Below are 25,609 nucleotides of genomic sequence, written 5' to 3'. Positions count from 1 at the left end.
TGGTCAGCCAAGCATGTCTCCTTACACAAATTAATATTTTTTTAGGCTTAGGGAATACCCCTATATTGCACTTGAAACATATTAATCTCGATTTAACCAAGCAATATAAAACTTTCAGACTGTAGCTAGGCTTATATAAACACAAAACAGCCAGACTCAGGGTGTGAGTGCATTCCGCAAACTGAGCAGCAGTGTTTTAAAGCATGCACCACACCATCACTGCAAATAGCATTGGAATTGGATGTGTGATATTCACACAGCCACCTTTGCTTTTGACAGTATATTGTTACATTCAAAACAACCTTCCCATATGGCTGATAGATAATTGACTTGCTCATGAAGGGTGCAACCAATAACAGCAACAAAAGCAGACATCCACCTCCGCTTTGTGTAACACCAATACAACTTCTGCTTACAGCCTGAAGAGCCCTGAGATTAGGAATGGGGAACCCGATTAATGAGACTGTGCAGGAGGAAGTGTGGGACGTACCGTCGATCCCTCCCAAAATCTAGAAAGTGCACTGTGAATAGCACGCTGATTAATTGGACGGGTGGGATAGGGAAAGTGCAGTGGTTAGCCAGGAGGCAGTTCACTGAAGTGCTACTACAGCCACTTGGGCTTACGTCTATATAATTTGCTCTGATGTGCAATCAGATGAGTAGGACAGAGCTGCAAATCTATGAAGGCTGGAGTGATTGGTACAGCTCTTACTGATTGGTCTGTATTGCAGAGAGTACTTGAAAAACAAAGCAGATTGAGAACATATGTAGGACCTTCTGTTTATTATGCCACATATCTTTTCTTATGTGATGAATATGATCCTACAGGGAGGCCGAATATATGAACTCACAAGACAAGGTTTAACCAATTTGTAAAGTGGTACCACTTTACAGTAAGACCACCCATTTAAATGGTTTAGAAATTAGTTAATTAATGATTAATTAGGTCATACACACATAAAACAATTAATAAGTAGTTATAAAACAAATTACTATGGACAGCCTGACTTGTGTAATTGTAAATTAGTAACTTTATGTGTTAAGGTAGGCTAAATTATAATTTTCTAATAATAAGCCATCTTGCCTGATAGCGATTAAATGAGTAACTTATTAACAAAAATTTCAAGATGACCTCTAGATGACCTCAAGATGAGCTCTAACTGATGGAGAATTCAAGGTATGCTTAATAATCAGCAAGATTTGGGGCTTAACAGTTTAGATGAATGTAAGCTATTAGATAAATAACCAAATATTATTTGGTAAATAAATTACTGTTGCCCTTTTTACTTGCTATAACAGCTTGGTAATCATTAATCAAGTTTTCAATGACCTAAGAAATAACCATTAATGAACTCATTTTGTCAGTAACTGTCTACTGTACAGCATTTATTGATAAGAGTTTCCCCGATTACTACATAACTATGGTTTTCTTCAGCCCTTCATGACTAAATGTCCAACTCCTGACATTAGCCACTCTCATTGGCATCAGAGCTACAATTCTTTAATCTGAGCCTGAAGTGCCAAGCTGCCTCCTCAGTCTAGCTGAGATGGGAGGCCACGCTGTCTGTAGCACACCAGCTGCCATCTCAAGACAGGAGGCCCATGAGGATCCTTCAAAGACACCCTGGAGAAAGTCCCTCTAGCTCGGCTGCAGCCTTCTCTCCGATGCAGTGTGCAAAGCTCACTGAGGGAGAGGAGAGAGAGCACACTTCTGTGGAGGTAAGGAAAACATTTTAAAGAAAGAAAAAGATGGAAAAAAGGAGAAAGAGCAACCATTAAAACTTCCATTTGTGGCCACCACTTTAAGAAAGTACTTTTAGGAAAGGTTAGGCTAGGTGTGGACAGTATCTTTCCTGGCTTTTAACTATCAGGCTTGGTTTTAAAGTGAATCTAACTGCACTAAAATGGCTAAATCAAAAGTGGGAAGTGTTAGTTTGGCTTTTTTTGAAACCCAGTGCCTTGAAACATAAAAACCACAGGCAAAAAAAAAAAAAGAAAGAAAAAAAAAAAAGATTGAGGTAAATAGGGTGATTATGCAAAACTAAACTATACACTAAATAAATAAATTATACACTAAATAAAATGAGAATGCAGAAATTAAATTAGAATTAACATTTTTTGTTAATACTAATATTTTCCAGCATGTGTATGCTTCGTTTGTCATTTGAGATTTAAAATTTAATGTTACAGTCAAAAATGAGATACACATAAATAACAGACCACAGAAAAGGTCAAATAATTGCAACCTAAATATCATGTCTAGAACAGAAACAGCATTGTTAAACTCCAAATCTACCACAGATCGAAAGCCTGTGACAGAAAGAGTACCTGTAACTTGAACCTCACCAGCCTGTTTCGACAGTCATAGCACTGCTAAAAACATCACTCCTAAACTTAACCACGCTACTGATTATCACAGAGTAGCCATTTGAAAACCATCAGCCAAAGTCCATTATTAACATTTTGAAGCAAGGAAGTGGTAGGTCAGTGGTACTTGACTTGTCATTGAGAGGTTGCTGGTTCAAGCCCCACCACTGCCAAGTTCCCACTAGCCCCTGAGCAAGGCCCTTAACCCTCACTTGCTCAAGTTGTCATAATTGTAAGTTGCTTTGGATAAAAGTGTCAGGTAAATATAAGAATGATGTGTCACACAAATGTTTATCTTCATGTGGACAGTATTTTTTTAAGTGAAGAGTTCTTTAGCCCACATAGTCTGTATCAGGGATCTTCATGGTAGGTCTGTGCTTCCTGAGCAGTTTTCAACTGTTTAAAATGTGCCGTATTAAGATGGGATGTAGCTGTTCTGCAGACACGAAACAACACAGATCATAATTATTTAATAACAGTCTCATCAATATCTCAAATATGATTTACAGTTTAAAGTTAGCCCCAGTTCATTAAAAGTTTCATATTAGAAATATCAGAAATTAGAATTTTAGATTAGCCTTCTAATTAGTACTTATTTCATGTTAAAATGCACTCATCAGCTACTTTATTAGAAATATCTTTACAGGTAAACTTTGTAGGCCTACAGTTCTAGAATAATACCATTGGCAAGATATGTTAGCTGTACTGTACCCTTTTGTCAATTGTCAGTTCCTGCTGCAGGATGGCTGTTGGCTGGATATTTTCGGTGGTGGGCCTCTATCAAACCAGCTGTGACAGACTTGCAAAAACCCAAGCAACGTTGCTGTGTCTGTTAAACTTGTAAGAGTGTAACACCCACAACCATGTTATTACTATTTCTGTGTTAAGAATGGTCCACCACCAAATATCTGTTCAGCAATATTTCTGTGGATAACAATGGATGACCAGTTATGACCAGTGTAGAGAAGAGCTGATAAAGTCTACATGTTAATATGCACTAGAAATGCATATGCACAAAAAAAAGAAAAAAGAAAATGCACCTCAGTTAGGTGTTCCAAATTAGGGGGCCAGTTGGTACAGGTTGGCATTTCAAATAAAGTGATTGTTAAGTGTATATGTAGGAAGAGAACATGGATAATAGCTCTTCATTTTATGGTCACATTCATTTTACTTTAACTGAGTTTCACTACAACTGTGTAAAATCTCGAGTAGATTCATAGCAGAGGAGCGTGGACATCTTTTGGTTCTACTGCCTTACCTTTAGCATCCTCAATGCCATGATCTGTTTGAGCATATACAAGTGAGCCCTTAAGCAACAGCTGTTACCCGTCGAGAGGCAATACAACTAGGTGATGGTCCACAGAGCTCTCCGGTAGCAGTGTGAGAGGTCAGAGGTTCCATTTGGATTGGGTAATGTGACTATGGATATAGAGAGGGATCGATACAACCATCTCAGTGCAGCTCATGAAGGACTCTGAAGTTAGTGCTGGTTCTCCACTCTGTTAGTGGGCCTGAATGCATCTAGAGCCTTGCTAGAGCACTGCAGCCTCTGTTCTAATCACAGTTGACAGTGCTCTGTTTTGGCACTCTGTTTCTTCCGAGAACTGGGCATGGTGAATGGTTGTGACAGTTCTCATTAATACTACTTTTTTTTGTAAAAATCACAAGACTATAGGTCAGTACTTACTAATGGTCTTTGCTGCAGGTGAGGGAAATGTGAAATGACAATAACATCAAGAGCATGCTCCAAAGTTTGCCAAAATGTTTTGTTATTACTTTATTAATTATTATTATCATCATTATTATCATCATCATTATTCAAGTTTAGATGCATCAGACATCTTTACCATCTTTGTTGAATCTTTTTGCATGTAAAATCCTACAACACAAAGTTAAGGTGGCAGTTGAAGAAAACCAAAATAAAGAAATTCTAAACCATCATCTATGCACTTTAAATGCAGCAAAAGTGTAAAAACAATAACATTCTAAAAATAATAGTTAAAACATTTACATAGTTTTGCCTTCTGCTTTGACCAGGGCCAAAAGGGCTTCCAGGCATGAACAAATACTCCTTTGTGTTTCAAAGTTGGTGAGGCCTTGCACAAGACCTTCCAGAAAAAAAGGCACAATCTTGTTTGTTTATTACAATGCAGTACCTGTTCATAGTCATAGCATGCTAATAAAACCTTTAATCTTTCTTTCTTGGCAATAAACTGAATAACTGAAGTGCAAGCGTTAAGATAATTACAAATAAAATTGAAAGACGGGAGAAAAATCCTTATGTTATGTAATACCCAACTGTATAATGTTCCAATGAAAAGCAACAGTTCATAATTATTTCAGTTATTTTCCAAGAGGCTTTTGCAGTTAAGCAGCATCGTAAGGCTATAAGTAAGGATCTGTGAAATACAGAGACGTCCTTGAGACATCCAGAGCACCTCTCTTTCTCTCACCTGCCCATTTCATATAAATAATATCTGTGGTTAGCCATGCAAGACCCAGATCACTGAGCCCATGGCCAAGACAATGGAACTGTGGATAGGATAAACACACAGTGGAACAAAATGGAGTACACACATGATAAAGCTGCTAGCAAACAAAAACATGACCTATTGTGGACTAAATTACATCAGACTTGGAGGTTCTTCCTCAGGTGAGGAAAAAAAAAGAAAGAAAATGAGAAAAATGCATACACGCACACCTGATAATCTACAATGTCAATCTTGTAATATTTTGGTATAGTAAATTATTTTCAAAATAATCAATACATTTCAGGGCAAAATGTGTGATGAGTAAGAGCCTGTGATTTATTCCACATAATGGAAAGAATTGCAAAGGGAGTGTGAAGTGTACCTTAGCACAGCATAACAGTGTTCTACTTTTCTAAGAAAAGCTTCACCAGAAGGCACCTAAAAAAAAGTGCAACGTTGACAGTAGCTCATCTATTTCGGAGCATAATGCAGAGTAATTGGCAGGTTAATTTTCAAGTCAGTTTCATATAGGAAACCATGAAAATATTTTTCTGTACTTTATAAAGTACCCACTTACGATGTGGAATTCAACATAATTCATGGTGTTTGAAATGCTCTGGACAGGGGTAGTGCATTTTGGAGATTTTAAAGAGATTTATTCATATCTCCAGCACACTTAAATTACCACACAAAGCCTTATCAACTACTCTTGAATTAGTTCAATGTCTGTAGACAAATACCGGGAGATTATTACAAGCTATTTAATTATTAAGCACATGTAGATGAATAAGGTGACAAAGTTTGTGAAGGACAACGCTTGGAATGGCTAGTGACTTTTGGTGGCTAAAGAATAAAACATACTTCTGCTCTGTGTTCCACTTTAAAAAAGGAAAAATATGGACGATCGTATCTCTACTGTTTATGTGAAAGAAAAATAATTAGCAGATGTTTGCTTCATTACCTTGTTTGCTACATTTGCAAATGTAAACTTTTTCCGAGCCTAGCTCAAGGCCCATATTCAGATGCAGGTTCAATGTTGCATATCAACATATCAGGTAGAAAATGCTTTGTACATTATATCAGGCACTGGTAATATGATTATTCCTATTAACAACAGGAAAAAAAATTCCATTCCTTCCCAAATTTATAGAGTGATGATTCAGTTTGCATCCCAGCAACTAAGGCAGCAGCTAACATGTCTTGATGATGGAAATATGTAAAAATAGTTACCCAACCCTACTTCTTGGAGGAAAATAAAAACATATGAATGAAAAGCAACTAGGTCATAATAATTAGTATAATGTTAACCAGAGAGAAAGGCCTAAACTGATGTGTCTTTGCCTATTTTATCCATATACATTCCCTGAGGATGCTTGTTTTGAGGATGAAAGTCACTCTTGCTGTTGCTATAGTGACAGAGGACTGGAGTGTTTACACACTCTTTGCCATGCATGCAGAGTCCCACATCCTCGCTTTGCTCAAAACCAGGTAAGAGAACTTTCCAGAAGGTTGGGAACAGCCCTGGCATAACAAACAATTCAGTTTTGAGTAGGTGTACCCAGTTTACTGAACTTCTTGGTCAAAATTGCATGACTGGGTTAAAGGAAGTAACAACAATGGGGGGAAAAAAATCTAAATTGAAAAGCTACTTGTACCATTTTCCTCAAAAGCAGTTCTTTAAAAAAGTGAAAACAGCCAAGAGCTTCTTGTGTCTGAACTCTGACAGAAATGCTATGCTGACTGAAGTTGCTGAGGCACCAGGAGCCATCTTGGCACGTTTAGAGAACAACAAAAAAGTATAGGGGTTCATTCGTACATTTTTTTTGTTGTTGTCATTTCTCCTGCAGAATCACTTCTTGGATTCCTCACATACTGCTCTAGTTGTGCTGGGTGGGCAGAGGTGAGCGGGGTCGTAGGGCTCAGGCATCTGAGGCCTGAGCGCTGGCATCCGGGACAGGCCGGTGGAGGCCTCGCTGGATGTGGGTAGTGAAGTCGTACTTGTCAGCACAGGCATGCAGGCAGAAGCTGCACTGGAAAGGCCCGCCATCGCCATGGCAGCTCATGTGCAGGGCATACATGACCTCATCCAGGAAGACAATGCCGCAATGAGCACACTTGCTGGACATGTCATCCTGCGTGCCCTGGTCCACCTGCTCAGGCCTGGTAGGCTGTGGTGGAGGAGTACCATCCTCCTCTTTGGCCTCTGCTGGCCACTCGCGCTCTGCCTCCCTGTCCACCAGTGGAGAGGCCCAACTCTCAGGTAGGGCCTTCTCCTTGGAGGTGGCGGCACCATTGGGCACGGGGCTGGGCTTGGAATGCTTCATGGCCAGGTCAAGAGGAGTGTCGCTATCAGGTCCAGAAGTGGGTGGCGGCGGGAAGTGAGGGGGCAGGCTGAAGGCGGGGTAAGGCACGAAGCTTTGGCACGGGTTGGGCAAGCTGGCCACATGACCGAGATAATGGCCCGGGTTGCCCGGAACAGACATCTTGTATTTAGTCCAGAAGCGCAGCCAGTCAGCCTCACTCTGCAGGTCACTGTGGAGGAAGGGCAGACTGAAGAGCGGGTACTGGTATTTCTCAATAGGGCTGCCAGGAGGCGAATAGCTGGCCTGCTTGGATGGGCGCATGTACTTCTCGATGGGGCTGCCCCTCTCGGAGCCGGCTTTGCTGTCCAGGCCTCCCTGTGCGCCCGTGCTCAGCCCGTTGCCCTCAGCCCCGCCCTCAGCCGGGCTCTTGTGCACATGCAGCGGTGGCATGCGCTTATGGATTTCCAGCGTCTGACTCACCAGGAAAGCATGGGTGGAGCGCGGGCTTGGGTGGCACTTGGGTGCTGCCGAGCTATAGCCCTCCAACTTGGTCAGCTGCGCCTGGTTGTCAGGGCGGGGCAGGGCCCCATCGGGCAGTGCTTCTTCGGGCCGGCGCTCCAGTGGGCTACCATTGAGGCGCTCATCACTGTTGCCACGCTGCTGCTTGGGGCCGGCCTGCTCGGCCGAGAGGGTATCAGGGTTCAGGCGCTTCCGTGTGCGTCTCCGGATGATCTGCTCACCGTTGTTCTGCTTGATGATGTTTAATGGCCTGGGAGTCTGAAAAAGAGAGCGAGAGACCAGAGATAGAGGGGAGGGAGAAGACAGAGAAAGAGACAGTCACAGTGAGGTAGACAGATAGAGCAAGACAGTCAGAAAAAGGGCAGGGGAGAGAGACAAACAGATGGGGGGGAGCATTAAGATGCATTGAGTGAAAAAAAGAGACAGACAGAGAGAGGAGATTTCTGTGTTAAGGCATTTGATCCTCTGTGACAGTAGCAGCAGAGAACAAGGCAATAGAAGACAATAAGCTACACAGTGAGGGTAGCATCTGGATCAAGCCTGAATCTGAAGTGCTCGTGCTTGCTTCAGCAGTACTAAGACCAACACACTTGACCTGTCTTTTGCTGTGCTTATGATTGTTATTGAACTCCGCCATTGCCGGTTCCCAAGCGCTGGATGTGAAAGGAGGAGGGTTAAGCGCCAGGTCAGCTACCTGGCCCTGTAAAAACTTCTACTGCTATGGAAACAACAAGCAAATATTCTAAACGATCCCATCAGCAAAGAGGACCTGGCTCTAACTTGATGACGGTGCTGGAGCAAACCCGCGAGGGTGTCCAACGCCCGATGAACACCGGAACCTTCGATGCAAAAATGATTTCCAAATTAGGCACCTGGAACATTAGAACTCTCTGTGAAGGTGGGAAGCTCGCCCAGCTTCTACACGAATTTGACAACTACAATCTTGACATATTGGACATCTCCGAAATGCGTTGGACTGGATCGGGAAAGATCATAAGTGATGGCAAGTCAGTCCTGTATTCAGGACATGAGGAGCACCATATTCATGGTGTCAGATTGGTGCTTAGTAAAAAGGCATCATGTGCACTGCTTGGATGGAAACCTGTCAACGATCGCATCATCACGGCGCGATTTCAATCAAGACACGCTAAAACTTCCATCATCCAAGTATACGCTCCAACCGAAGACTCCGATGACGATCAGAAGGATCCGTTCTACGGACTGCTACAAGACACCATTGATGAAATCCCGACCCATGACGTTAAACTTCTCATCGGTGATTTCAATGCGCAAATTACCGACGACCGTTGTGGCTTAGAAAACGTCATTGGTCCACACAGTTCGGGGCGACAGACCAACGATAATGGTGAACGACTTCTATCCTTTAGCAATATGAACAATTTCTGCATTGGTAACACATACTTCCGACACAAAAACATCCATAAGAAAACGTGGCGATCGCCGGATGGAGCCAAATACAATGAAATTGACTTTATCTGTATCTCTCGGTGATGGCGTTCAGCACTGTTGGACGTCAGAGCCTATCGCGGAGCGGACGTTGGATCAGACCATTATCTCGTACGATCCTCAATTCGATAATGGCTCAAACGGAGAGAACAAAAGCAAAGACAACGTCCTTACGCTGTGGAGAAGCTGAAAGAACCTGCCACGCTCCAACAATTCCAACTGGAGTTGAGAAATCAGTTCGAGCTACTCCAAGATGCGGGCGACATGGACGAATACTGGATGGCATTCAAACAAGCAGTCATAGAAACGGCAAAGGAAACCATGGGTTGTCGACGCGGGACACAGAAAGAACGCTGGATACGGGACCCAACTTGGAGCATGATTGATGAAAGGAAAATCGCAAAATGCCGATGCGAACAGGCAAAAGCTGACCCTGACAAGGAAACCACAGCAGAGCGATATCGGCAACTGGATAGGGCAGTCAAACGAAGCTGCAAATCTGACAAGAAGACATGGTTGGAATGCAAAGGAGCCAAAGCACATGAGGCGGCTAGCAAGAATGACAATAAGATGCTGTACCGCATTGTACGAGAGTTGACTGGGGCATGGAGCAACTCAAGTGCACCCATCAAAAACAAGGACGGGGTGTTTCTGCTCACCAGAGAAGAACAAGACGCGTGCTGGGTAGAACACTTCAAGGAAACCTTGAACCAGCCCACCCCTGCCAACACCTATGACTTTGGCGCCACACCGCCACCTCCAGACCTGGTAGTTAATCTTGATCTAATCACTATCGAGGAAACTAAGGTGGCTATTCCGAGCACTCAAAGCCAACAAAGTACCCGGCCTAGACGAGATAGCACCGGAAATGCTAAAGCACGGTGGAGATGCAATTGCAAACACCCTCACAGTGCTGTTCAAAAAGTGCTGGCAAGATCAGAGTGTCCCAAGTGACTGGAGGAAAGGAGTAATCGTTAAACTCCCCAAGAAAGGCAATACCGACGACTGCAACAATTGGCGGGGCATTACACTCCTCTTGGTTCCTGGGAAAGTCTTCTGCAGCATTCTATTACGGAGCCTACAACATGCAGTGGACGAAATTCTCCGGGAAGAGCAAGCCGGATTCAGAGCGGGCCGATCGTGCAGTGAGCAGATTTACATGCTTCGTAATTTCATCGAACAGTGCATCGAATTTATCGACTTCAAAAAGGCTTTTGATAGCGTCCACAGGGGCTCCTTGTGGAAAATTTTACGAGCCTACAGCATTCCACAATGGTTTGTCAACGTCTTTCAGAACCTATACATCAGCTCTAGCTGCTGCGTCAGGACAGACGATGGCTACAGACTTCTTCAACTTCGAAACCGAAGTCAAGCAAGGATGTATCCTGTCACCAATTCTCTTTTTGCTCACAGTCGACTACGTCATGAAAAAGGTGATGATGAGTCCAGTGACTGGAATCCCTTGGACAAATGGATCTCATCTCACTGATCTCGATTTTGCAGAAGACATTGCCTTGCTAGCGAATACAAAACCGGCTCTACAATCCATGACAACGTGCCTTGAGGGCGAAGCGGAAAAGGTTGGCTTGCGCATTAACACAGACAAATCAAGGTCATGCGGGTGAATCGTCAAACCAAGGTGCAGATAACTATTGGGGAGCAAACGGTGGAGGACATCAACGAGTTCACATATCTCGGCAGCATAGTATCCAATGACGGTGGCTCAGAAGCGGACGTTCGATGTATGATCGGAAAGGCAGCGGGTGTTTTCCAACATCTACACCGCATCTGGTCCTCAACAACAATCAATACAGGAATCAAAATGCATCTGTACTCCACGATCGTCATCCCAACTGCCATTTACGCCAGTGAAACCTGGAGGAACACAAAGAGGATTGCCCAGAAACTAAACATTTTCCATCAATGGTGCCTCCGCCAAATATTGGGTATCTCGTATAAGGACAGAATTACCAATGAGGAAGTTCTTCAATGGAGTGGATTGTGGAAGCTGGAAGAAATCATCACCGAACGCAGAATGCGCCTCGATGGTCATCTCCTACGTCTTCCAGACAAACGCATCTCAAAGGCAGTTGTACACTGGACACCGACAGAAGGAAAGCGAAAGCAAGGCCGACCCAAAACCACCTGGAGATCAACCTTCATCGCCGACCTAAAAACTATTGACATACGCTCATTGGACGAAGCCAGAGACGCTGCAGCCGATAGGACCCGTTGGAGAGTGCTTGTTGCCCAATGCACCAAGGAGTGCGGGAGGAACTAAAGTAATAAAAAAAAATGATTGTCAATACCAATCATTTTTTGTGGTTTCCATAATATTGATGTCATACGAAGAATGTCATGACAGCATTTTCTGTAGTAGTAGACAACAGCTCAAATGCACTAAAGGCACTATTCTGACTAATACAGGTGAAAAAAAAGGCATATCAAAGAGACATGTGTTTTTGTTTGTTTTTGGGGGGGGTGGGGGCTCTAGGGTCCTTTCATGTCAAAGTTTGTCATTTGTGAACATTTTCCCACTGCAGTGTCACAACAATACATAAATAAAACAAAAGATTACAAAAACAGAATATTGTGTAAGATGACTGCAAAAGCATTTTTTGGGGGGAAGACACAGAGCATGTAATCTATAACGCTGTCTCCATTTACCTTCAGCTTCAGTTGAGATGAGATATTTTTGGTCTCAATTTCTTATTGCCATAAAGCAGTGAGTGTAATTGACTCAGGTAATAATCAGGCTCCACTTTAGAGGATGAAGGAGCTTCTTGTCTGAAGAGCACTGCAGCTTGTCCACAATGCGCGCATCTGTCCTACAAATGGTCCCTGTTCTAACGAGATTTCATTGCAATGATTCATCTCTTCCGGGACTCTGAGAGCACACTCCCTAATTAGGCCAGTTAGTGTAATAATCGGTCATCAAAAGGCTATTAATTATTACCGCTTTGTTCCTGTTAGCGCTGTAAAGCTATTGTGCAGGCTACCTCATCCGGACACTGAAGGCACACCCCCTTTTCTGCAGATAACCAATTGTTACCTTCTGGCTTGAGCCACCAGTTACTTCAAGTTACTTTTTTACCAATGCATGGGCAGTGGTAGCTCAGTGGTCAAGGTACTTGACTAGTAATCAGGTTGTCAATTCAAGCCCCACTGCCCCAAGTTGCCACTGTTGGGTCCCTGAGCAAGACCTTTAAACCCTCAATTGCTCAAATTGTACTCAGTCATAATTGTAAGTCGCTTTGGATAAAAGTGTCAGATAAATGCCATAAATGCCATAAATGTAAATGTCTGCCATGGACATACAGCTCTGAAATTGCGCAGTGTGCAGACCGACTAATGGACAGGTATAAAATCCTGAGAGGAGTGAAAAAGATGACAATCAGAAAACAAACCACAAATTCTCATCAGTCTGTATCTTAGTGATTTTAATATGAAAATTAAAAACTCTGGTGTACACAAAAATAGACTATAGAGAAAAAATTATATATTCAAGAAAAAAAAAATAGAAAGGGCATAGGCACAATCATTATGAGCAAATGTTTTCAGCAAATAATTCAAATATTTGTTGATTTAAAAAAAGCTAACCACATTAAAATGCAGAAAATGTGTCAAGCTACTTCCACAGTTCCTCCAAGCAAGTTCCTGCCCAGCTGATCATATACCATCAAATGCACTGAGAACCTACCACTGCCAACCAAAAATTAAACAAACCAATTTTTTTATGTAGCATTAATTATGTAATTATTAAATTAAATATGTATAGAAATCATTTCACATATCCAACAGCTTTTTACCTGTTAACTGTTCAGGTCTACCAATTCTGAAAAAAGGCAAGGGTAGTTTTCTTCTTTTGCGAATTTGCTATTCCATCTTATTGGCCTCTTCAAATTTTCATTTCAACCTTAAATCTGTTTTATTCTCTATTTGATATACCATTTATTTATTTAAATTTATATGAATAAAATTAATAAAATGCCAACCTTAGCTTCAAGAACACAATAATATGTTTATTTTAAAGATAAGAAACAGAAATATGATCTGTGTGTCAGACAGCAGACCTTTTCTGAGGAGTCAAATGCATGTACACTGGTACAGAGCCATTTCGCTAAGCTCCGCTGCTGCTACAGACCCACTCTGTATTTTATTGCTCCAGATGTCTTTTGGAAGACACTATAGATGCTATCTTACTTTTGACTGGTCTACAAAATAAAATACAGACAATGGATTGGCCGACAAATGACCATGAACTGCTTGTGTGCTGTGTTTGAATGAAGTGAGCAGGGATCTTATGATTCACATGAATGGCCTAACATTCAAAATGTAGAACATGTCCAAAAGGTGACAGGTTTTCAAGTGGAAAGAGTTGAGAAAGAAGACTGCTTTTTCAGTGTAATGGTCATGAAGATTCGACTGATGCAAAATAATTGCAACTATGGTTGGAAAAATGAGAAATTCACAATTCTTTCAGGGACAAAACTGTAAAAGAAGAAAAAGGATGGTTTGTCTTCTCATCCATACCCTCAGCCACAGTCTCATGACTAATCTGTAATCTACTCCTCTGTCACAACCATGTTTCTGGTCAACTCCAGTCAAATCCAATGTGCCATGCACAAACTTTATCCAGCTGATGAGTCTCATCTCACTCACTGCTCTACTGCCAGTCATGTCCTCCCCACCCCCTTACTCTGCAATGTCTCCCACAATCCACTGGGAGATACAACTAATTGGAAGGGCAGAGGCAGGCGACGAAGGTGAAGCCACTTCCTCCTCCCTCATTCTCCAGTGCTGAGGAGAGAGAATTCACCAGCAGAGAATGCAAATAAGTGTGCTCTGATTTGGAAGTAATCATTTGCCAGCTATGAGCAGTGAATGCTGCAGGGGATGTTAAGCCCACATGGCAGCTGGTTACCGTGACTGCACTCTGATCTGTCGTCATAGTTTCAGGGCAGGACCGGCAGTAAAAGACGAGAGGATGTGGAGATGATAGAACATATCATTCTCTCTTCCCCGATGGTGTTTCCCCCTTCAGACTTCAGGAAATGAGATTTATGCAGAAACACAGTTCCACCAATGCTCCTGGCCCTGTAACATATGTTCTATGCAAAACGAAGTGCATATTGTGAGGAACATTTGGCCATTTGGGAGCAAAGTTGAATCAGTTAAACAGATTTCATGGTGCCTCCAAGTTTGCGTAATGCCACGTGCTGGAGGGTGTGGAAAAGTGGGCTTGCTCTCATTGCAAGCTGGCAGGCAGGGTGTCTGTCTGGAGAGCAGAGCTGCATGAGGAATCAGACAAAAAGAAAGAGCACCCTCTACTGACGGACCTCTTTGGACCCTCAGCCTGTGCACACAGAGACGCACATACCCAAGCATGGAAGCACAACCACACACACATGTACCCACATATGGATATGCACGAACACTCTCAACCAAACGTACTCGCATACACACAGACACACACCAACATGCATGGACACACACCCAAACACATCCACACAGAAACCCAGCACTCTCTTCTCATCTCTCTTTTCCTCTTTCTTTATCTGCCCAAAAGAAGGTTTAAACTACAATTGGGTTTTCAGTTGTTCCAACAGCTAATTGAAAATTCACAGCATTAGGATTCATTGCACATGCTGCTTTATTATAAAACTACTGCATGATTCAAGTGCTTTTTAGTTTGCTTTGTAATAATATTTTTGTGAGAACCACTAAAAGCTATAGAAGCTGAGCAACATTTGGGTAAAATGTTAGGTCTGCCTGACCAGAATGACTAGAACATTTGTCATTCAAAAATAAATAAAGTTAAAAATAAACATACACACACACACACACACACACACACACACACACACACACACACACAATATATATATATATATATATATATATATATATATCATTTTGTTATGTAAAAGTCTCAAAACAAATGAGCTCAACAGCAATACACTGAAAGAGTAGTAGCTGCAACTTAAAAATTATAAAGGAAAAAAAGTAGAAGAAAATAAATGCAGGAAAATCATGAAATTGTACTACACTTACAACAACTCCTGAGAGAATATGAGCATCTGGCAACAAAGAGTGCTACGATTTACCTCAGCCCTTCAGATTATCAAAACCACACACTTCCTAGATAAATATGATTTCTGGAGGATTGCACAGTTTATATATTTTTGTCTTCATCTTGAGACACACTGAAAACCTTGGAGCACTGTAAGATTCTCCAACTGCCTTCTAGAGTGCCTCGAGGCGATGGCCAACAGCAGTTACCTCTGCTGAGGAGATGAAACAGAAGCTTGCTGTGCTAAGAGCTGGCATCTCTCTTTTCACCGTAATGCCTCGGTGTGCTCCTCACGTCTAAGCTCTGCGTGGGCCTACATGCAGCCCCCGCCCTGTTCATGCACCGCTTTCCACGTTTCAAACCCAGCACGGATGTTCACCGTCCCCGGCGGTGCTCACAGTTGTGAGGGTTTTACGGGGCTAAAATGTGAAGAAGTGGGAGATTAAGCCTTTGACCCGAACGTGCAGCATGTGAGCAAAGCAAAGACAAACTACTATTCCAGCCTTCTGTTTTACGCTTTTTATGCTTGTTTTTCTTCCCCTTTGACATTTGTCTTTTGCACAGGCCCAAAGATCTGAGGGCTGAACAAAACCTGCATTCTGCATAAGTGCTGCATCAATGAATTTTGCATGAAAGATGAGACAGAAGCTTTTCACAGCATTTTATATCCTGCTGTGGTGTAGCACATACTCTGCATGTATGTTGCGTCCAATTATTAGAAGATTAAAATTTAAATGTCTTTCAGATTTTGTGTGCTCTAGCATGAGGAACCCAAGCAATTGTTTAGAGCCCTCTGTAGTCTGGGTTTATGAGTTGATATTATGAAATTATTTCTGTACAGCATGTAAATGTTTTTTGCTCAAAAGTATAAATACATCTAGTACTTCACTGCTACATTAGTGTGAAAGAGGACAACTTTGCTGGTACTAGTGGCCACACTGAGTCAACCAAAGTGATTAATTAGCCATCTAAGAGCCTCATGATTGGTTATGCTTTCAAAAACCTATCTGTTAACTTCTCTTCCTCTCTCTCTCTCTCTCTCTCTCTCTCTCTCATTAGCCTCGAAAGAAAACATGACTCAGCAGTCACATTCTAAAAATAAGATGGAAACAAAAAGAAAGAAATGAACAAACAAACAAACAAGGCAGTCCATTGCAAGCAAGAGAAGTTCCAGGGACCCTGATGCATTGCTAATCCTCTTTTCCTCTAGCTTATTAAGTGCTGGAGGAGGCTGGTGTGTACACAGTCTGATGGTCCAGTGCAAACATTTCCTCTCAGGAAAAAACAAAACACAACACAGAGGTGAGGAGAGAAGGGAACTAACATTACTAGACTGCCAACTGCTCTACCAGTGAAGGTGGATAATCTGAACGCATCATATTATCTCAGAGTGTAAATGCAGCTGGTTGAGCAGCTCAATACACCTTGTTTAATGTCCAGTCTACACTGCATCACTCTTGTAGATAGAAAACTGTTTTCATTTTAATTCTTTTTCCAGTTTTGGTATCTGATGCCTAAGTTAGTTACATGCTTTGGGAAAAATCTCATTTTCCAAAAACTGCTAAAACAACAGAATTGAAAGTTAAACCACCAACTTTTTTCAGAAGAGTTTTAGAATAATTCTAGATGGGTACATGGCAAAATGTACATTGTGGGTGGAAAAAAAAAAACAAAAAACCAAAAGTCATCTAGCTCCACCAATAAATGTAGAAATGCTAATCCTGCATACAGTATTCCCCCCATCTGGCAATGAAGCCAACAAGTGGTGAAGACAGAGAGTTAGATGTGAGCGTCTGTGGTGGGATCCAAGCCCACTCAAACCACCAGGTGGCATGGCCTCTGAAAGATCTCCTTGTGGCCGGACCATGGCACGTCTAGGTGCCCAGTCCTCACCGACCACACTGACTCAGGCAGCCCCTGCAGCCAGGCCTCCGCCACCCAAGCTCTGGGGCAGATAGCTGAGGCCACCACGAAGAAAGAGAGCCTCCGAAATCAAATGCTTCTCATATTAGGGGGGAAAAAGGCATTTGGCATAGCCCAGTTCCGGCAGAGTTCCAGGGCTTAAATGTATAACCAGAGTAAATTCCAGCAATGGGCTCTGGGCACAAGCACACTGCTCACCCTGTTTCACCCATGTAATTCCTCAAATGTTGACTAATTTGTTTACCTGCCATGTTTATCCTGAAACTGTTTCAAAGGAAGAAATGTCAAGGTTTCAGGCCAAGGCTTAAGCATGAGCAAGGGATAAGACACACACATGCATGAGCACACACACAGACACACACACACACACACACACACACACACACACACACACAGACACACACAGACACACACAGACACAGACACCACTTGTTCATGTGCTTGCACACATACACGCACGCACATGCACACGCACATCTCAATCACAATTGAACTGGGAGAGCAGAACTAGAATACAAACTTCAGTTATAAGGTTTTTCATTTTGGAGGGCAGATATGAGATTTGTTCATATGGAGTTCATATTTGAGTTCATATTTGTTCATATGGAGTACATCACAAATTCTCATTTAAACCAAAAGAGCAAAACTGTCCTCTTTATCCAGAAATGTGCATTAATTCAATATTAGTCTGAAATTATGTTTGATCTACATATACATATTTATACTTTATCTTTTCCTGATAAGGAAAGCAATCAGTGGCTGGGAAAAATCACAGGTACAACCCCTTCAAACAGTGGGGTGGTGTGTGGGGGAGAATGCTTACTCGGGAAGTTGAGAACATGAAAATGCGTGAGTGTGTAAAATTGTGAACCTGACTGGGTTTGAGGCTGGCCTGCAACCTGGTCCTAGCATCTAGGTTCAGCCAACTGCGACGCTAGCTAGAGGCAGCACTCACTAATTGCAGGGTTGCTTCTGGAGGACCCTCAGCTGCCTGAGGCGGCGAGGGGCCTGAGGGGGCCAGAAGGGTCATGTCTCCTCAGGGCAGGAATCAAGCCACAGCCCGACAGCACACAAACGAGGCACTTGCACGGCAGCCACTGCCCTTCTGCCACTCTGTTTAGTTCAACTCCCCCTCTTCTGAAAGCTGTAGGTGGCCTGCTGAAACGACCGCCCCTCCCTCTCCGCCTCTCAAAGGTTCCCCACTCTGGAGTTTTTCTTAGCCCTCCCCAAAACCCCCTTACCGAGTGGAGCTTCTGATAGAGGCCACACGCGTTGCACACATAGCCACCATTGGCGTTCTTCCTCCACAGCGAGGTCTTGGTGGTCAGACAGTTGGCGCAGAAGACCCCTGATCCCCGCCGCCGCTGCAATGAGAGAGAGAGGGAGAAAGAGAGAAAAGGCAGTGAGACTGTGGGCTACTGAGAAGAATGAATAGAGGTAGAAGGAAAAGAAAAAAAGGTTGGGGTGGGGAGACTCAGTGTGCTGGGGAGAGACAGAGTGAGGAGGACAGTGGGAGACAGGGACAGACCATGGGGGCTTCGGCAGCTAAGCTCCGTATCCTAATGGGGAGAGACAGACTTTGTCCAATCAGAAGGTTAGGTTATGGTGTGATTAGCAGAACCAAACAGAGATCCTTACACTACTTAACCTTCCATTGATTTATAGAATCGTGAGATGCCACTGTGTTGGCAAGTGAACATAGCGAGTTCACACAGGTGTCCACGCCTGGTCCTGCATCACTGGTCTCCCGTGCTTGGGGAACTGAAATGGCCTCCTCCGCTCAACAAGAGATTGCCATCCAAAGCCCACTCAATAATTACCCAACACAGTGACCAACATCAGGTCTCTTCTCCATTAAATAGAGCTTCGCTTGACACGCTCTTCTCCAAACAAACAATCTCAATTTTAAAAGTCCACTACCCACACAAGGAGAGGACGGACACATGACTCATTTACTGAGGGCTAGTCTCGGCAGCCACACAAACTACAAGTGAGCTGCCAACAAGTCACCCAGATTAGGGCTCCTGTAAAACTCATTGGGCCTTACAGAGTCTGTGACATTTATTTACCATCTGACAGCCTGTGTAGGGAGAATTTTCTCCATGCCAGAAAAAACACAATGCTCCTAATTGTCCTCTGATACATTTCGAATGGAAAGCTTTCTGCCGGCATCATTCTGGCCGGGCGGCCAGAGAGATTTCTTGGCAGTGAACGGGTACTTGATTCATCGGGTGTTTCACAATGTATCAGTAAAAAGTTCTGGGGAGCAGCCAGTTCCCTATAGGGTAATTTTTCCATCCAGATGCATGTGCTATTGGAAGGCCCCGCGTCAGCTAAACTAATTATGATCTTGCATTCTCTGATGCCTGCTCACTCCAACGGCTGACATCCACCATTAATCACCCATACACGCAAAGTGAACAGAAGCAAATGGGAATGAGGGACGGAAGCTTGCCGCACTAGCATAGCAATCGTTTAATCTCATGGAGACATTTTTTCAGTAAACCATCAGCAAGTGCAAATCCACCGCGACAACTGCCTGCCTGGACCAAAGAGGAGCTGCCCTGTTCGGACCAGCTGGCCATGATTTGAGCCAGAAGCTATTCTAAAGGCCCATCCTAGGAGTCCAAACACACACACACACAAACTCGTTCTCTGAGGATTATCAGAATGTTGTTTGAAAACTTGCTAGACACTATGCACTGCATAATGTGATCTTGCCTCTTCAAATACAAAAAATATAGAATTTTACTTTTCTTTAAGACATTCACTTGCCTAATGCTCTTTTCTCAGCAATGGTTTCAACTTGTGATTTCACCTGTGCGCTAGTGTCCAAATCCTTGCTCTCAAATCCGCAATACTTCTCTAATGAATTAGATTCAAATCAAATGATGGCTAATTTCTTTCCCAATGCTTTCTTACAGTCCTAAAGTGAGAATGTATATATTTTCCCATCTCAGTGGGGTTTTTAGAGAGCCACATGCTAGGCCTGACAAGCGAGCCATGATTGATTGATTTATTCTTTCCTATCCAATTCTAGTGTTACAGTGCAAACAGAATGTCCGTCATCGGCTCAGCGGAGTTCCCTCCCTGGCCCTCTGGGCTGCAGAGCTAAATCACTCCCACGTGTTCCCCCGCCCTGCCTCCTCTTCCAGCATCAGCGCAGCTGCGGCGTGCATGGCGGGCTTAGCACGCAGCTCCTGCACAGCCCATCACCCCAATCAGTCCGTCTGCTCTTGCCCCTTCATTTATCAAGGCTCCTGCAAATCGTGTGTTATTTAGCTGCTGTGGAAAGCAGGCTCGAAAATGAAGAACCAGTCCAAATCAAATCAAAATTCCTCCCTCCCAAAGCAAATGCCAATTCAGGACGCTGCCCGATGGCTGCACTGTAATATATCGGTTTCCCGACAAAAGTGTCACAACTGGAGTTCCCTTAATCTGCCATTAAATATTGACGTAGGCCACGTACATGTGTGTTTGCTCTCAGTTTTTCTCGGCCAGCTGCACGTGTGTGTGGGTGTGTGTGTGTGTGTGTGTGTATGCTCAAAAGAGCCAGCTCCCAGTAGGAATGCTGGTGACATGAATGACTTGCATTTACTACTCAGCAGGGATTGTATTTATTTATTCATGTTTATTTACCTTGATGGCTAAAAGATTATAACTGAGACAGCAATACTACAGACATTCTAATATTACACAACCTAGACAGCACAACTGGATACAAGCATTCAACGAGCCTCATCAGGTCATGTACCACTGCAGTAGATATTTTAAAAAGCAAACTGGATTAACTGAAGTAACCCAGTTTTGCAACCATCCAAATTCCTAATAAGCCAAAAGCAGCAGTATTTGTGTTATGGCTAGAGACCAAATGGGAAGGAGTAAACACACACAAAGCAAGCAAGATTACCTTAAGTTAACAACAAGAACCTTCATAAGGAAAAAACCATGATCTTTATTATTAGTTTCCTTGTACATTTTTTCAAACAAAACTGAAAGTGTCAACAAAACTAGGCACAAATACAAGTCATTACTATTTCCTAAATATGAATATATGCATAAACCTTTTTTTTTCTATTTGTTTGGCAGTGGGGAACCATGTATCTGTTCCTCCTGCGTATTCTGTACACCACACAGTGTCTGTGCTTGTAGACACATTCAAGTGGAGCTGTATCCTAAACTTCTGCATATAGCACTACTTTCACAAATCACATAATACACATAGTCTACAGCTCTGTGCCAAGTAAGGGGTGTGTGTGTGTGTATGTGTAAATGGGCTTGGGCTGTCTTATAACTGGAACATGATGGGAGGTGTGTGAGTGTGTATGTGCATGCACATGGGAAAGAGGGTTTGGTGGGTGTTTAGAGGAGATTTCGATCCAAGAAGTTCAAGTGTCAATTACACAGGAAAGCACAAAAATAACCCCTTCCTGTCCAGTGGTTCATAATCCCAGACTTCCTTTTCAATGATCAACTACTATGCTCTGCCATCTGTACAAACGAATGTGCACCTAGTCTTGCCAGGTTTCACCGCCCTCCCAACCCCCATTACATCTCGGAGAGTGGGCAAGATGAAAAAGACGGGAGGAAAGAATACCACCACTTTTTGCTGGCTGGCTGCAGCTGTTCTCTGAAGGAAAACTGATCAGGTGGTGGGGAGTCGGGGGTGTTGGAAGAGAGAAAGCCCTGATTGTCTTTGTTTTCCCTATGTGCTCGGCCATTATTCTTGCCCGCCACATCGGCTGCTCAGTGAGATAATGTATTTTGGGTTGTTGTTTTTTTTTAACCCTCCTTCATGGAGGGGGGAGGGAGTTTTGGTTCCTGGGCTCATTTCCTGACCTGCTCCACTTCATCACTACATCAGCTCCTCCTGCTAGAAGGACCTCATCGGGTGTCTCCTCTGCTGTCCTGCACTATGCTTTGTCTCCTCAGGTACCCTGTGTTAACCCTAATCCTGTTGCAGGTCAATCACATATGAGTAATACTGTCCATAAACAATTTTTTTTCTTACCACCACAATAAGAAATGGCAGGACAGCATTGCTCTCCAGTACCTTTCACAAAGCATCCCTCCAATCACCAGACTTCCCAGGAATATTTGGAGGTGTAAATTATGGGCCACATGATGTATTTTCATGGACTAATTTTTTGGGGCACAGCAAGTGGCATAGTGAGGTCTGGTGCATCGGCACTGTAGATGGTAAAAGCCCTTGTTTCAGGCAAAGATCAGCCGAGCTCCCTGCATTTGCAAAGCAGCCAAGATGAACAGCCGTCCTGCTCTTTGGAGCTTTCTGTGGGTGTAGCCCAGTACCTTCCATTTGTACATGACTGATTATTAATGCCTTGCTCCAGGTGCTCTGGGGACTCTGACTGATTCAGCCCTTGTGAAAAGAATCTGAAGTAATTAGAGCCAAGACCTAATTACATCTATTTATTTAACGAACATGTTCCTACATTGCAGTAAATCCCTCCACTTATCCCAGGTGAGGGGGTGGGAGACTACCATCCTTCCTCTCACCAACAAATCAATCGTGTCATCTCATTGCTAAAATGAGCCAGTACAAGACCTTTGTATACTGCCAGATGCCAGTGGCCCTGATCTAGATTCAGTTAATCTAGATGAACAGATTCTGGGTTGACACTGGAAGTAAAGAGAAGAAAAATGTGTTACTATATGTATTTTTCAAATAATTTCCTGAGTTCCATATTCATGGTATTGGACAATTTCTTGACAATGCTGTACAAGGCTTTCTCCATGGTCAGCTGCAGGCAACTGAACTGTATGATTGTGTTTGAGAGAGAATACATGTTCTTAATGGTTAAGGGGAGAGAGGATTCTCCACAAGGATGGCCTTGGACTGACACTAATTAAGAACAGAATATTTTGAAAATAATCACAACCCTTTCATTACGTACTCTATGGACAGGAGTAATAGCAAGGTTTAAAAGGACTGCTTTGTACACAAAGCCACTGAAATGAAATTACATTTAATTCACTTAGGCAATCCACAGGACCTCTTACATTAAATAAACAATTATTTAATCAGCTGCAGGGAAATTAGGTGAACCCCTACTGACAATTTCAATTGTAGAAGTCCTGCATCAACATTCTGTAGTTCAAGCAGTTCTATCTCAATGCCAAAGGCAAACATCTGGTTACAATTCCAGACATATCGAACCATCAAGTTCTACTTCACAAGGAGGTTTATGCAAATCTGATGTCGCTGGCTAAATTGTGCCCCTAAACACAATTCAATTTGTGATTAATTATTTATTTATTAGTTATAAATGAACTCTTTTCTTTTAAGATTTATTCTGTCTAAAATCTTTCAAGGTGAACTAGGGAGGTCACATCTCAGTGTAATAAGCAGAGATCCTGAAGCTTTCTGATTCCCTCCTGACACACTTCATGGCAGAAGGAGCTTGCGTTTATTAAAACAGGGAAGAAAGCTTTCCTCAGGAACATGGCAGCCATAAAGCTGGAGAGCATGCACTGAGCTTCTTAAAAGAGAATCAGGCTGCTCTCATCTCAGCCTTCTTCTGGACAAGACAAGTACAGCCCCAAAAAAGTGACGATATTCCCTCACCACTCTGACCTGACCCAGCTGGCTGGCTTGCCCAGCCACTGTTCAATCATACAGACCGGGAAGCTCAGAGGAGATGGACCCCTGGTGAGATCGCACTTCTCTGAGGCCATCTCAAACCTTTCTCCCACTCTGTCAGAGCAGATCAGCGAAATCAGAGGATTAGATCAAAGATAAGCCGTGCTCCATCAGAGCCTCATGGGCTGCACTCGGATCGGCATGCACACTGACAGCCTTTTAGCTCAGGGCAGTAGGGCCCTTTGTTGAATGCACACAAACGGAAATGACCAGTAAAGAAAGAGGAAGAGTCATGCTTGGCCACTGATGCTGAAAATTCTAAGCGCATCAGTGCAGTGCTGGAATGGAGTTAAATCCAGAACTGATTAAAAATCAAAAGGTGTCTGTCTTTATTCTGTCTTTCTGTCTTGCTTTCTGCGTTCAACAAAAAATCTTCACAGTGTTGCAGTCTCTCCTTATCCATCCAAAAGCATTACATTTTTCTGGCAGTTTCGATGAACTCAAGAGGCCCCCACCTAAAGCTTCCTGAGATATACATTATCCTCCTACATTCAGTGGCATCAAGGACACATTCTGTCCAGGTGACAAGGAAAGTATGGCCACTTACACAGTGGCTGGGTTTCAGAACACGTCAGCTGTTGCCTCTGTATCCAGTCCCCCCTGTCAGTACCCTCACCCCCACCCTCCACCAACCCTTTGTTTGTTGCAGACTGGCATGAATGTCAGATTGTGAAAGCAGGTGGCCTGAGACAATGGCTGCAGAGAATATCAGGATCTTGGCCATGACATCACTACCATATCCACTCATGTGTTGGAAATGACAGTTATGGGTTGGGACAACCCATGAACAGTTAAGATGGAAGATGGCTATTCTATCTAAGATTATGCCAAGCTAGTTTATCCATGACTTCACATTTTTTGTCATCTTTAGTCTCTGTTAGAACAAAGGCAGTTGTGTTCCTGGAGACATGGGATATGACTCTTTGTTCACCTTAATACTTCTAAACAGCACATGTTAAAAACACTTTTTTTTTTATTGATCATTATTAATTATTAATATGCATTTGGTTTCTTAGGATAGGCTGAAAATGTGCGGATTATCACACATGCACAGAATGAGGAAACACCGAGCCACTGCCTGTCTATATGGCAGAAATAAGGTTTGAATTTATTAGTATATGTAATCTGCCAACCTGTGGAAAATAATAGTGGTTTGCTTCATGATTCTATAAAGACTTTGAAGATGCTGACCCTGGGAATTGCCATGAGCTAAGCTTGGGCACACTTCACTTTAATGGTCTGTGTTGTAATACGGTGTGGAAAGGAGGACATGGAAACCTCAGTTCACCTTGCCCTTGAGGGGAAATAAAGGCCACGGAAACATCAGTCTGAGAGAGAAAGAGAAAGAGAGAGAGAGAGAGAGAGAGAGAGTGTGTAAGAGTGTGTAGGTGTATGAAGCAGTGCGACTATGTGAAGCTAACAAAGACTCAGCACTCTACTGTACACTTTACATCACTGTGCTCTAGACAGGCACAAGACCATAGCCTGGTTAGAGCTTTAGTGTGACACTGCCCCCCAAATAAAGGGGTTACAAAGGTGAATAAGAAACTACAATTCACCACAATGTGTGTGTGAAGGGAAAATTCTGTTAATATGTCATTAGTCAGTATCTGTGAAGTATCATGGTCTGCTGTTCTAACTGGCTCAAGCCGTTCTAACTGCAGCCGAGAAATAGCTCTACAAGGGATCATAGATGACAGCAGCTCAATTTCGCCCCCATCGGAATGGCCCCGTCTTTCATTGACTATATGCTGGTCCTGATCAGGAGGTCTGTGAAGGTGGCCGGGCCAGAGAAAAAAAAAAAAATAAAAAAATTAAAAAATAA

At 43.0% G+C, this 25,609-nt stretch overlaps 1 protein-coding gene across 8 annotated transcripts in view; it reads right to left on the bottom strand.

The window, feature by feature from the left end:
• Positions 1–4,119: 4,119 nt before the first annotated feature.
• Positions 4,120–25,609, bottom strand: part of trps1 (trichorhinophalangeal syndrome I) — a 98,481-nt gene continuing 76,991 nt past the window's right edge. For 7 of the 8 annotated variants that reach the window (XM_035528828.2, XM_035528827.2, XM_035528831.2 and 4 more), the window contains 2 exons: positions 18,365–18,487; positions 4,120–7,918 (listed from right to left, as the gene is read on the bottom strand). In XM_035528828.2, coding sequence (XP_035384721.1) covers positions 6,758–7,918; positions 18,365–18,487 — 1,284 coding nt within the window. In that variant the 3' untranslated portion in view covers positions 4,120–6,757. The remainder of the gene's footprint in view (positions 7,919–18,364; positions 18,488–25,609) is intronic. The other variant, XM_081700257.1, reaches the window with a different exon arrangement.

Source organism: Electrophorus electricus, chromosome 2, assembly GCF_041902795.1.
Source record: "Electrophorus electricus isolate QZ-2024a chromosome 2, ASM4190279v1, whole genome shotgun sequence".
Lineage (NCBI taxonomy): Eukaryota > Metazoa > Chordata > Actinopteri > Gymnotiformes > Gymnotidae > Electrophorus > Electrophorus electricus.
The sequence above is the reverse complement of the archived record's forward strand: the minus strand, read 5'-3'. Positions and strand labels throughout refer to the sequence as shown.